Below are 12,905 nucleotides of genomic sequence, written 5' to 3'. Positions count from 1 at the left end.
TCAGATTACTGGCGGATCTGGAACACGTTAACTTAAGCAGTCTGCTAATGTTTTTGGAACAATCTGGTTGGTTCAACAAAGAAAAATAATCAAGAAGGTTCAGCGGTTAAAACTAGAAGTGCCCATATGTAATAAGTACTTTTAGTTAATGTGGTATCACAATGGACTGAATAGTCTAAGTGAGCCTGAATCTTAATCGGGCTGCCACTTTAACCTAACCTAACCTAACCTATTGATCAAAGTTAAGAAAAACGAATTAAGAAAAAAAAGTCTTTATTGAAAAATGGTTTTTAAACAGAATAAAAAATAGTTTCCACAGAAACCACACAATATCAAAAGTTATTTGAAAAACCTACTTGGTTACAAAAAATAATATTAAGTAACATTTCCATCAACACTCTAATTTCCATCAACACTCACTCTAAAGTCAATCATAGCTTGGACAAATGTTTTCATTTACCGAATTTCTTAAAGCTTCAAAAATCGGTTTGGGAAAAGGTTTTGTTAAAATGTCAGCAAATTGATCCTTAGCATTCACAAAATTCAGTTCAAATTCAGCATTGCTATATTTTTCGCGTATGAAATGGTACTTAACATCAATGTGTTTAGTTCGTTTATGGTACTCAGGATTCTTAATTAATTTAATTGCACTCTGGTTATCTAACAAAAAATAAGTTTCTTCCAGTTCTTTTGATATTTCTTTTATAAATCGTTTTGTCCATAATATGTGTTTCACAGCTTCGGTGGCTGCAATATACTCAGCTTCTGTGGTTGATAATGCAACAACATTTTGTTGTTGAGATTGCCATGATATCGTACAATTTCCCAATTGCTTTAAGCTTTAAGATTCCATTCATCGCTTCTTGAGTAAAGTAATCCAAAACGTGTTGTTCCTTTTAAATATCTTAATATACGTTTGGCGGCATTTATATGTATTTGTGACGGATTTTGCATATATCTGCTTAAGTATCCCACAGCGTACGTGATATCTGGGCGACTTATGACTGAAAGATATATCAAAGATCCAATCAAATTCTTGTAAGGATATACATCATTAACTTTCTCTTGGAATCTGCTCTTTACCAAACCTGTTTCCATGGGTGTTGATACACTATTACAGTTTGCCATAGCAAAATTTTCCAAAAGCTTTTCAGTATATTGTTGTTGATAAAGAAAAATTGAACCATTTTCTAAAATTTTAATTTGAAATCCAAGAAATTTGTCTATACAACATTCTTTAATTTCAAAATTTAATTTTAAATGTGTTAGTAGTTCATTAGCAAGTTGTTCATTTTTGTATACTAATAATCCATCGTCGACGTACATCCTTTGGATCCTTCTACATTTTTGATAAAAACGCATGAGTCCGCAGTACTTGCTTTCATTCCAAAATCGTTTATTATGGTACAAAACTTTTCATTAAAACACCTTGGAGCTTGCTTTAGTCCATATAAACTACGTTTGAGCATACAAACTTTGTTCCGGTTCTTGATGTAACCTGGAGGCTGATTCATAAAAATGGTTTCCTTTAATTCACCATGCAAACATACTGTTTTTATATCAAATTGTTTAATTGACAACCCTTCTGCAACTGCTACAGCTAAAATCATTCTAATGGAGTCGTACTTCACTACAGGACTAAAGGTTTCTTCATTATCGAATCCGTACTGTTGAGAAAATCCTCTAGCCACCAATCTTGCTTTGTACCTGTCAATAGAACCATCTGATTTTGTCTTTATTGTGTATACCCAGCGACAAACTATCAATTTTCTATTGGGAGGTAGATCACAAAGAACCCATGTATTGTTTTTTATCAAAGATCTATATTCATCATCGATGGCCTCTTCCCATTTATGGGCATCTGCAGATTTCAAGGCTTCTTCATACGTCTGTGGTTCTCTTTCTTCCATTACAGACAGAAATATTTCATCTATATTTATCTTCTTCTTTGGCTTCTGACGCAAATTATACCTTGTACGTTCGTCTCTGGCAACATGGTTATTAACTTGAACCGATGACGTTGATGCTTCAGTTTCACCCGCTTCATCCGCTTCAGTCAAGCATTCCGATCTTTCAATTTCAATATCTGAGTATGTTTCAATATCCAAATTTTGTTCATCGCATTGACGAAACTGTCTCCCTTGAACATTTGACTCTGGCAAAGTTTCATCATGATTCGTAGTATTTTGTCTTATTTTTTCATCATGTTCAATATTTATTTTGACCTCATCTACAAGGATCTCATTTTGTTCTCCCTCGATTGGTACATCCAATTTATTGCAAAACATCACGTCTCTATAAATTTCAATACGTCTCTCCTTTTCAAAATATATACGTACACCTTTAACATTATCATAATAACCAACAAAAACTCCTTTCTTGCTCTTAGGATCCCATTTCTTTCTCGTTTGTTTAGCAATATGTGCAAATATTTCTGTTCCGAACACTTTGATATCTTGTATTTTTATATTAAACGGTTTGCCATACCACAATTCAAAAGGTGACTTGCTTTTAATTGAACTAGGTCCTGTGCGGTTTAGCATATACACCACATGATGCACAACTTCAGTCCAAAGTATTTTATTTAAATTCTTTGAGTGTAATAAAGTTCTAGCCAACTCTACAACAGTTCGTATTTCTCTTTCCGCTGACCCATTCTGTTCAGGCGTGTATGCAACAGTCTTCTGGTGCTCTATGTCATATTTCTTGAATATTAACTCAACACTTTTAATGACAAATTCCGTCCCATTGTCTGTTCTAAAGTTCTTTATGGTGAGTTTCAAATTCTTGCTTTTATTAAGGAAATCCGTTATACATTCAAAAACATCATTTTTGTGTTTTAGGAAGTATACCCAATCAAAAAAATCATCTTTCAAAAGTAAGAAATATTTCGATCCACCAAGAGATAAAATTTCCATAGGTCCACAAATATCGGCATGAATGAGCTCTCCAGAAAGAGTTGCTCGGTTGGTACTTAAATTAAATTGTAGTCGATGTTGTTTACCCAAACAACAACCTTCACATATTTCCCTTTGTTCATCAATATATTTAATATTACTTGCCTTCAACAATTCCTTAACATGTGCGTTATTTTGATGAACTAGACGTTGGTGCCACAATTTTATTGATTCCTTGTCTTCGGTTTGATTTTCAGAATCTGCCACAAAATTGTTACACTTCTTCTGTAACATCTTCACATTCAGTTCAAAAAGATTACCTTTGCGATAACCCAAAGCCTCTATTCTGCCATATCTGATAAACTTGCAAATTTCATTGTTTGATTGCATGTGATATCCTTTATCCAAGGCTGAGGTTGCATAAAACAAGTTTACCTTAAGATTTGGGACGAACAGAACATTTTTAAAAAATCTTTTTCGGTATCCTTGTCCCCCTTCTATTAAGACATCAATATTGCCTTCTCCAACGGCATCTAGAGTTGATCCGTCTCCAATTTTTATCTTTGAAGGCTCTTGGAAAAATGTAAAACTTGAAAACCATTCTCGATTTGATGTCATGTGCTCTGATGCACCAGAATCTATTATCCACTTAACATCAGAATCCGAAGCATTTTGCTCATTGGTCATAAAAGCATTGGATTTAGCCTTATTGTTATGTTTTCCGTAACCAGATTTTTTTCCACAAGGGACAATCTTTTTTCCAATGTCCTTCTTGGTTGCATTTGAAACACTTACCAGGTTTCTTGTTTTCCTTGGTCTTGCCTTGCCATTGTCTCTTCATTTGGAAAGCATTTGACTCAATATTGTCACGATTCATACGGGACTGTTCTAACATAAGCCGATTCGTTAAATTTTTTAAATTGTGTTTTTCTTCGGCATATGACTCAACTGCAGTTACAAAATGATTATAAGTAGCTGGCAACGTCATAAGCACCTTAGTTATTATCATATTCTCGGACAGTGGGTCACCTAAATTTTTAACCGATCTGCAATCTCTTCAATTCTTGCAATGTGTGTCTCAATGTTATCATCTGTTCGTTTTTGAATTTCATAAAACCGTTGCTGTAACAAATGTACACTTACTTCTGATTGACTTTCGTGAATTGCTGTAAGTTTGTCCCACATTTCTTTAGATTCCTTGCAACACATCACATATTTGATAATAGCATTATCTACAGATGATATTATTACCCTTTGCGCCTTGATATCTGTTCGCTCCCAGTTCTGCAAATCGTTATTGCCGTTCCCGTCACCAGCATTAACGACCGGTTTTCTATAAGAACCATCTACAACCCTGAAGAGATCCATTGATTTCAGAACAATACATATCTCGAACTTCCAAGAAGACCAATTCTCAGTTCCATGTAATTTCTCGATTTTGAAATCTTCCATATTTGATGTCCTTGAATTGAACTTCTGGCAATAAAATTTCTTTTCAGCGACTTAAAAAAATCACAAATGTTCTTTTTATTCAAACTGGGTCCATAACCAGTTAAGAAAAACGAATTAAGAAAAAAAAAACGTCTTTATTGAAAAATGGTTTTTAAACAGAATAAAAAGTAGTTTCCACAGAAACCAAACAATATCAAAAGTTATTTGAAAAACCTACTTGGTTACAAAAAATAATATTAAGTAACATTTCCATCAACAATCAAGTTCCTTAATCTACTAAAGCTCGAACAATAATTAGTTGTAAATTAAAATATAATATATCGATGGAAAGGTATTTGAGAAAGCTTTCTTTTATGTAATGGACAAAATCGAAAAATATGAAAGTTTAAACTTATTGTAAAAAAAATTGGGTTGCTGAATTTACACGTTGTCGTACAAGCATTGAAGATGAACCACGCAGTGGGCGTCCAAAAACAGCAACAACAACAGAAATTGTAGCCAAAGTGCATGATATGGTATTAAATGATCGACGAATAAAAGTGCCTGAAATTGCTAATATCATTGGCATCTCAAATGATCGAGTCCATTTAATTTTGCATGAAGAACTACAGATGAAAAAGCTTTCTGCAAGATGAGTGAAGCATTTGTTAACAGTAGATCAAAACCGCATAAGAATGAACATTTCTCAAGCTTGTTTGGATCGTTTTAAGCGAAATAAAATGGATTTTAAGCGTCGTTTCATAACTGTTGATGAGACATGGATCCACCACTATACTCCAGAGACAAAAGAACAATCCAAACAATGGACTGAAGCTGGAAGAAGTGCCCCAAAGAAGGCAAAAACAATTCAATCGGCTGGTAAGGTTATGGCAACGGTTTTTTTGGGACTTCAAAGGTATTTTATTGATTGACTATCTGCAAAAAGGATTTGGATCAATTAAATGTACAAATTCGAGAAAAACGTCCTGGCTTACAACACAAAAAAATAATTTTTCATCAAGACAACGCACCAGCGCACAAGAGTGTTTTAACAATGGCTAAAATCAACGAATTAAAGTACGAGTTGCTTGACCACCCACCTTATTCTCCTGATTTAGCTCCCAATGGCTTTTACTTGTTCCCAAATCTAAAAAATTCTTGCTGGCAAGCGCCTTACCTCAAATGAAGATGCAATTACAGTTGTAAACCACTATTTTGAAGACCTTGAGGAAAACTATTTTAATCAAGGGATAGAATTGCTAGAAAAGCGTTGGACTAAGTGTATTGAAGTTTCAGGAGATTATATTAAAAAATAAAAATATTTTTGAAAAATTAACTAATCTCTTTCATTGATAGGCTAAGAAGTTTCCGAACCGCGCTCGTATATATCAAAAATGTTAATGTTAAAAAACATTATTTTTTGGTAAATTGCATATTTCTCAGCTGGCATAATTTCAGCCATGAAATAAATAGTGCTTTTAAAGCGTATAATCACCAAATAGGTATTCACGTATATATACCAAAGCTTGCAAAATAGCCACATATTGTCTCAGGCAACCAAATCTAGAAAATATTTACTTCTCTCGCCGATTATAATGGATCAGTATATGGCTAGTAATCCTGTAATATGAACATTAACTGAATAGAAACGAATATTGTAGAAATAAAAAAATGTAACAAATCAAATTATAAATAAATTAATAATCTTATTTAGATTACACGCAAATTAATTTTACACTTAAAATAGAAATAAATGTAGGTTGTTTAACGCTTTGGACATTTGGAGGACATTCGAAAACGATGCCAAACTCTACTTTTCCACTTAGTTTCGATACATTTCTCGATGTTATTGCAAGGTAGAGGTTTTAGTATAAATAAGCTATACATATTTTCCATATTGGTGAGCACTAAAATGCATTTTTATACACTGCTTTAACAATAAACGAAAAATACGAAATTTTGAGGCCATATGTCTCTAGTAAAAATTAATGTTTTTAATTTTAGTTTTATTTCGGTAGTGAAAGGGTTAAGAGAGTTGGATTCATGAATTACATTATAATATATCTAATAGCGCATTCACATTAGGTGGATTTCCAAATCCATTTTTTTTTGTCTCATTAATAGCACAAAAATTTGAGAATGACAAGTTAGTCATTACAAATCACCGCAATGTAATGCAACGTGTAATGACAGATTTACTCTTGGTAATGGCAATTGTAATGAGATGTGGTTACCTAGTTTTTGCTGGGTAGTTAATGGCATTTTGGAAATTTTTAAAACAAAATTTTTTCTTTTTCAAAAATTGCCGATTTTGGGTTGAGAAGATCTCATTGGAGGTGTGCGCGTAAGTAATATTTTACGCACGCACACTTACTACGGAAAAATCTTACTCACGCACGATATTGTTTGGTAGGATTCACACACACTCACTAAACGAAAATTTGTACTCACGCATGAAATGTCGTGACTCACGAAAAATACCGTGACTCACGAATAATTTTATCGTTATTGGAAGAGGTTGGTTCTTTTGTTGATCTTGGCATTGTTATGGATCGTAGGCTTAATTTTAATGGTCATATGGGGTTCTAGGATTCATAAAGCGTTGGGCGAAGGAGTTTTCGGACCCTTATGTTACAAAGAGGCTTTTTACTGCCCTTGTTAGACCCATTCTATCGTATGGTTCTATCGTGTGGGATCCTCAGTATGAAGTTTACATTGATAGGATAGAATCGGTTCAGAAGCAGTTCTTGTTGTTCGCTTTGAGACATCTTCATTGGAACAGTGATTTTGTTCTTCCTTCATACACTTCTAGATTGAGGCTGATTAATTTGCCTACTCTTAGGAGCCGACGGACGTTGTTGAGCTCCATGATGATGTATAGGTTAGTTAGTGGGGATATTCCATGCTCGGAATTGATATCTAGGATTAGGATAAATGTTCCTTTTAGGGCATCTAGGAATTACCAGTTTCTTTACATTGCTTTTCAACGTTCGAATTATGCTTCTGTGGAGCCTATTCGTAGGATGTGCAATATTTTTAATTCAATCTATCACCTAGTTGACACTAACCTTAGTATTGATATGATGAAGTCTAGAATTTTAGCATATTTGGATAACTAATACATTAGTTTTATTGAATAACCTAATATTTGATCTTGTGTTTTAATATATCCGGCTGATGAGTCCTTCTCTGTAGCTGGTCAAATCCCTCTGCCTCCACCCCGCCATGGTCCGGATCATGGTGTGTACGCTGTCCCTACGTCATGGGGACAAGGCCCTCACGGTCGGAAGGGGCGGGAAAGTGGACGATGGGACCGTTCGTATAAAAAAATCGAGTGTATAATTAAACTCTTAACATCCCAGGTGTCACTAAGATTGTAAATGAATTCATCTCGTAAGCGTTTTATGTCCGTTGGCGGGATTTTTTTCTTGAGCGTATTTTTCAGAAATTCGTTACTCACGCAAAGTCACTCACAAAGAAATTATTTTCGTGGCTCACGCTCACGCAGACTTCTGGTTTTTTAATCACGTTCACGCCCTTACGCCGTTGCATTGGTGATGACAATTTCGTGTCACGTGCACACCTTGACCAAAATTACCGTTAAAAGCTTAAAATGTATCTGTTTCTTATTTGGCTTTCTATAAGAAACAATAAAACAAGTTTGGGAGAGGTAAAAAAAACATGTTACGACTGAAAGAATTTTGTTGCCCTTATCGAAAAAATTATTAGCATAAGAGTATTATGACCAAATTTAGGAAAATCGAGCGATGTATATATATGGGAGCTATATTTGAATCTGAACCGATTTGAATGATATTTTGCAGGTTTGGTTGATATTACAGGAAATTACCTTGTGCTGAATCGTAATAATAATACATGAGGCCACTATGGTAAAAAATAAGGTTATTAGGGACAAATTTTTCAAAATCGGGCGCTGCATAAATATGGGAGCTATACCTAAATCTGAACAGATTTGGATGATATTTTGCAGGTATGTTTGATACAGATATAGAAGGTTAATGTGCGCTAAATTTGAGTAAGATTGGTAAATAAATAAGGTTATTTTAAGACCAAATTATTGAAAATCGGGCGATACATATATACACTGAAAAAAATATTGACCTAATATGGAAGATTATGCAAATTAAATTTTAGGACTCGAAATTTACGCAATGCTAATGACAAAATTCTTTAAAATAATGACATTTTAATTAAAAGAAAGTTTATAATCCTTCTTTCAAAATTTTTTTCATTAAATTTAGAACACAAATCTTGAAATTTTGCGTCCCTCTGTTGAAGTTGTAGATCATTGAAGTAAGGCAAATGTTCCTTAAAATAAAGAAGAACATTTTTCATTTAAAGAAATCGTCTTTAACTCAACTGACATATTTAGTTTTTAAATTTAAGATAAAACTGCTTCAAATATATATATATATATATATATATATATATATATATATATATATATATATATATATATATATATATATATATATATATATATATATATATATATATATATATATATATATATATATATATATATATATATATATATATATATATATATATATATATATATATATATATATATATATATATATATATATATATATATATATATATATATATATATATATATATATATATATATATATATATATATATATATGTATATATGTATATATATATATATGTATATATATATATATATATATATATATATATATATATATATATATATATATATATATATATATATATATATATATATATATATATATATATATATATATATATATATATATATATATATATATATATATACCCTACGGGAAATGGACCAACCCCAGGACCGGTATAGGGCTGGTCCCCGGTGTGTATGGACCTGTCCTAGTTCTGGTCTAAACGTATAGAGAGGACCGGTCACTTTAACATGTCATTGGCGGGGTAAATTTACTTTTTAGGACATGACTTGGACTCATTCCGAAGTGCAAGTCCTGAAACAGTTCGGTAGGACCAGTCCTTAAACAGGCCCTCATGACAGGTCTTCATGAACCAGTCCTTAGACAGATCCTCTAAGAACCTCTCTCAGATGCGTCTTTAGTAGCAGATTTGAACCCATTTACGAAGATATTAAACTAATTTGCTTCAAAGACAATTCATTTTATTTTATTTGTTTCACGAACTTATGCTATAAGAACGAAATCTTACAAGTTAAATTTTTGTTATTATTAGTTCATAGTTGAATATTATATATTATATAAAGTAAAACCTATTGTGATTCATCTCGAAACATACGTCTTAAAAAGATAAAACAATGATTTAACGAAAAGATATGGTCAACAACTGGCTGGGTCATCATTAGAGTTTTCAACTTCGTTATTTTGTTTGTCACCAATAATTTTTTTTAAATGACGTTTTTTCGAAAGTTGTATTGCTTTTCTTATGTAGACGTCAACGTCATTGATGTCTGGAGTAGAAGACACCACATCTAAATAGAAAAAAAATTAGTGAAACAAACATAATTCTTAAAAACAAATGTACCTAAAATTACTGCAAAAAAATTTTTATAGTCTTTTAATCGTTTTTTGCCATGTGTTCCATCAACGTTGAATTCGTAAAGAAGTTCAGCAGATAGTATTAAATTAATATTTTTGCACAAATTATTTCTAACTAGTCCTCTTACCGCAGTCACCTGTGTATAAAATATAAATAAGAAAAGGCATTGGAACTGAAATGTATTGCGTGCACAACATACATATAAAGATTTATTATCGTTTTGTATCTTTCTTTCCAACTCCAAAAGATCATTATCCGTTATAAGAGGAAAATATGATTGCAATTTGTGGGGTATTTGTTCCTGTCGAACCAATTGTCTAGTTAAAACCTGTAGTTCCCCCAATGCTTCCATAACTTTTGCATTTTGAGACTGTAGTTTTTCTTAAAATAGAAATCATAAATATTATGTAAATAAAAGAAAACAATATATATAAAATATATTTTACTTACCAATTTTTTCATTCAATGGGCCCTCGACGTACGCTTTTAGATTTTTGCAGTGACTACAGTTTTCATTATTTCTAAGTGATAAATTTTGAACGTTTTCGGGAGTATTATTTTCTGAGTTGACAGTATCAAAAATTTTACTACTGCTTTATTCATCGGGCGTTTGCGGTTCATTTTGCTATTACAATAAGTAACGAACAAGGTTAAAAACAGCCGTGAAGCATTGGTATCAGCAAATATTGGTTTTGGTATGGAAAACATAACATCTTATTTTCGATTTCATTTACATTAAATTGTTCTTTTAAATCAGATGAAATAGAAGACGCGATAAATATTCCAAACGTTTCATTAGAATCCAATGGTATTTTAAAGAAACTTTCACTTTTCGCCAATACTTGTCCAATTACAAGGTTTTTCTCGTAGTCAAAGTCATCGATTTTTAAGGGGATGCCACTCTTTGTGGTACAAAAATTGTTCGGTTGTTTGGTAGTATAAATATAGTATTCGTTTGCGTAAGTTTTAACCTTATTTCTTGTTTTAAATCCTATTTCTTTTTTCGGCATTATTTTATTTTCAATATATAAATTATTGACAATTTGTTGTATTATTTTTGTTGGCTGCTTAACAAAACTCTTTAAAATTTGTAACCTATTTTCAAAGCTGTAAGCTGAAAAGTTTTGTAAATCTCCGAAGTGCTTAACGCTCTCAGTTAAATGCAACAAATTGTGTACATTATGTGATACACTATTTTTCCCGAAGATAATTGGAAATTTTTCCACAAACTGCTGCAACATCTTTTGTGCAATTTTCAAATTGTCTTTCGTATTATCGGGCGTTGATAATAGTCTGCAGGAGCAATGCAATAAGAGGAACTCTTGGTATACTTCATCGTCCACATTACCTTTTAACACAATAATGCCTGTATATAATAAAAACTGTCGGAATTCAGTCGCCTTCCAATGCAACATATCACTCAAACTCCTTGGATATCGAACAAATTCTTTAGTAATATAGCTACAAAGGGATTCTAGTTTTGATGACATATTATTTAAATCTTGGGCTTTAACCTTATAGTTTAATTTATTGTATACTATTCGAGACAACATTTTTCTCATGACCCCTAAGTCGATAAGATGCATACTGTCTAACGCAACTTGGGTTACCATTTTCACATTTAGTAATTCCAGTGGTGTTTTTTGAGAAAGAAACTGCGTTTTATGATGGTTCTTATATTTTCTGTTGTCGAAGTCATCGTCGGTAATAACTTTCTTACATTTAGTAGAATATGTTAAAACATTGTCAATTTTTTTCCCAACTTGCACACATTTTGTGCACCCATGCGAAGAAGTATGACCTACGATTCCGCATAAGAAAGCTTTTGCCGGAGAATCGCAAATTACAGCTCTAATTTTTACTTCGATGCATTTTCCTTCAATATTAATTCCATGTTTTAATTGTGCTTTCCATTTCCGAAATGAAGTCTGCCATGTATTCAAACACATCATTGGGTTTCTGTTTTCCAACATAAATACCAACAGGTATTACTGGGAGTTCTTTAATATTTACAATTTTTATCAAAATGGGCCACAACTGAATTTTGGAACTCTTAAAAAGAGGTAGCCCGTCTATATTCATGTCGATAATTATCTCATCATGCAAAGAAATAAGTTGTTGCAAAGTTTCAAGCTGTTTTTGCATTCCTAAATGAGAATAAAAGCCTGGATATACCTTTTTTATAAGAGCCTTCTCTCCACTCGGTATGATTGTTCTCAAACTAAGAGGGACGTCTAAGTTTTCCTCTTTTAAAATAGTAAGTAGCTCCTCCACTGTTTTTCTTGTGGGCTTGTTCCTTATATACCAAAGTCGAAGTCTTTCAGTTAAAGACATTTTATCGGAAGTCGAACTTTGTTCTAAGAAAAATGGTTCCACTAAGGAATATTCATCGTTAATATAGTTTTGTTGCTGTATAGCGGATTGTTCATTCGAAGTGGAACAATTCAATTTTTCCGAGTTTATAATTTGTTGTTTCTTTATCAATCTTTTTAGATTGCGCTTGCTTGAACCTCTTCTTAGCATGTTTATGTTTTCCAGACCACAAACCAAATTTATATGAATATTTTTTACAACACTTCTCAAATATTAAACGAACTCTCATTCAACGCGAGGAACAACGAAATTACTTTATTTGTTACTTTTCATTTGCTATTATAATTGAATTCCAATGGTCAGGTAACTGTTAATTTCATTTCACACATCAATGCTACACACATCAAATAATTACGCCGTTCGTTTTGAGCAAGCGAAGCGTCACCAGAACAAAAATGTTTTGCAATATGTTAATCGATATGTATAATTCTAATAATGTATTACAGCAAATGTGTAGTTCCAATATGATTTTTATATCATGAAAGTGGAGAATTTATTAAAATATAAGCATATTTAAAAATTTCCATAAAGTGGTGCCTAGGTACCAGTCCTGTGATAGGTCCGTCAGTGGCAATTTGCACCAATTTCCCGTAGGGTATATATATATATATATATATATATATATATATATATATATATATA

The 12,905-nt window shown here is 32.3% G+C and overlaps 2 protein-coding genes across 2 annotated transcripts in view; one reads left to right on the top strand and one right to left on the bottom strand.

Moving 5' to 3' along the window:
* Positions 1–12,905, top strand: part of Tti1 (Telo2 interacting protein 1) — a 187,648-nt gene that overhangs the window by 160,251 nt on the left and 14,492 nt on the right. The gene's annotated exons all lie outside the window — the stretch shown is intronic.
* LOC142240970 (uncharacterized) lies at positions 9,616–10,245 on the bottom strand. Its single transcript, XM_075312716.1, has 3 exons — positions 10,090–10,245; positions 9,876–10,026; positions 9,616–9,822 (listed from the first exon to the last, which is right to left on the bottom strand). The coding sequence occupies exons 1-3, from the start codon at positions 10,240–10,242 to the stop codon at positions 9,671–9,673; spliced, it is 456 nt and encodes a 151-aa protein (XP_075168831.1). The 5' UTR covers positions 10,243–10,245; the 3' UTR covers positions 9,616–9,670.

The sequence above is a fragment of the Haematobia irritans genome, chromosome 1 (assembly GCF_050003625.1).
Source record: "Haematobia irritans isolate KBUSLIRL chromosome 1, ASM5000362v1, whole genome shotgun sequence".
Taxonomy (NCBI): domain Eukaryota; kingdom Metazoa; phylum Arthropoda; class Insecta; order Diptera; family Muscidae; genus Haematobia; species Haematobia irritans.
This window is presented reverse-complemented; position numbering and strand designations above follow the sequence as displayed.

Coding starts and splice junctions, on each gene's coding strand:
- LOC142240970 (XM_075312716.1), bottom strand. CDS start 10,242: ATGGAAGCATTGGGGGAACTACAGGTTTTAACTAGACAATTGGTTCGA. Junction 10,027..10,089: donor ACGATAATAAATCTTTATAT/GTATGTTGTGCA, acceptor TTTTATACACAG/GTGACTGCGGTAAGAGGACT. Junction 9,823..9,875: donor TTTTTTTGCAGTAATTTTAG/GTACATTTGTTT, acceptor TTTTCTATTTAG/ATGTGGTGTCTTCTACTCCA.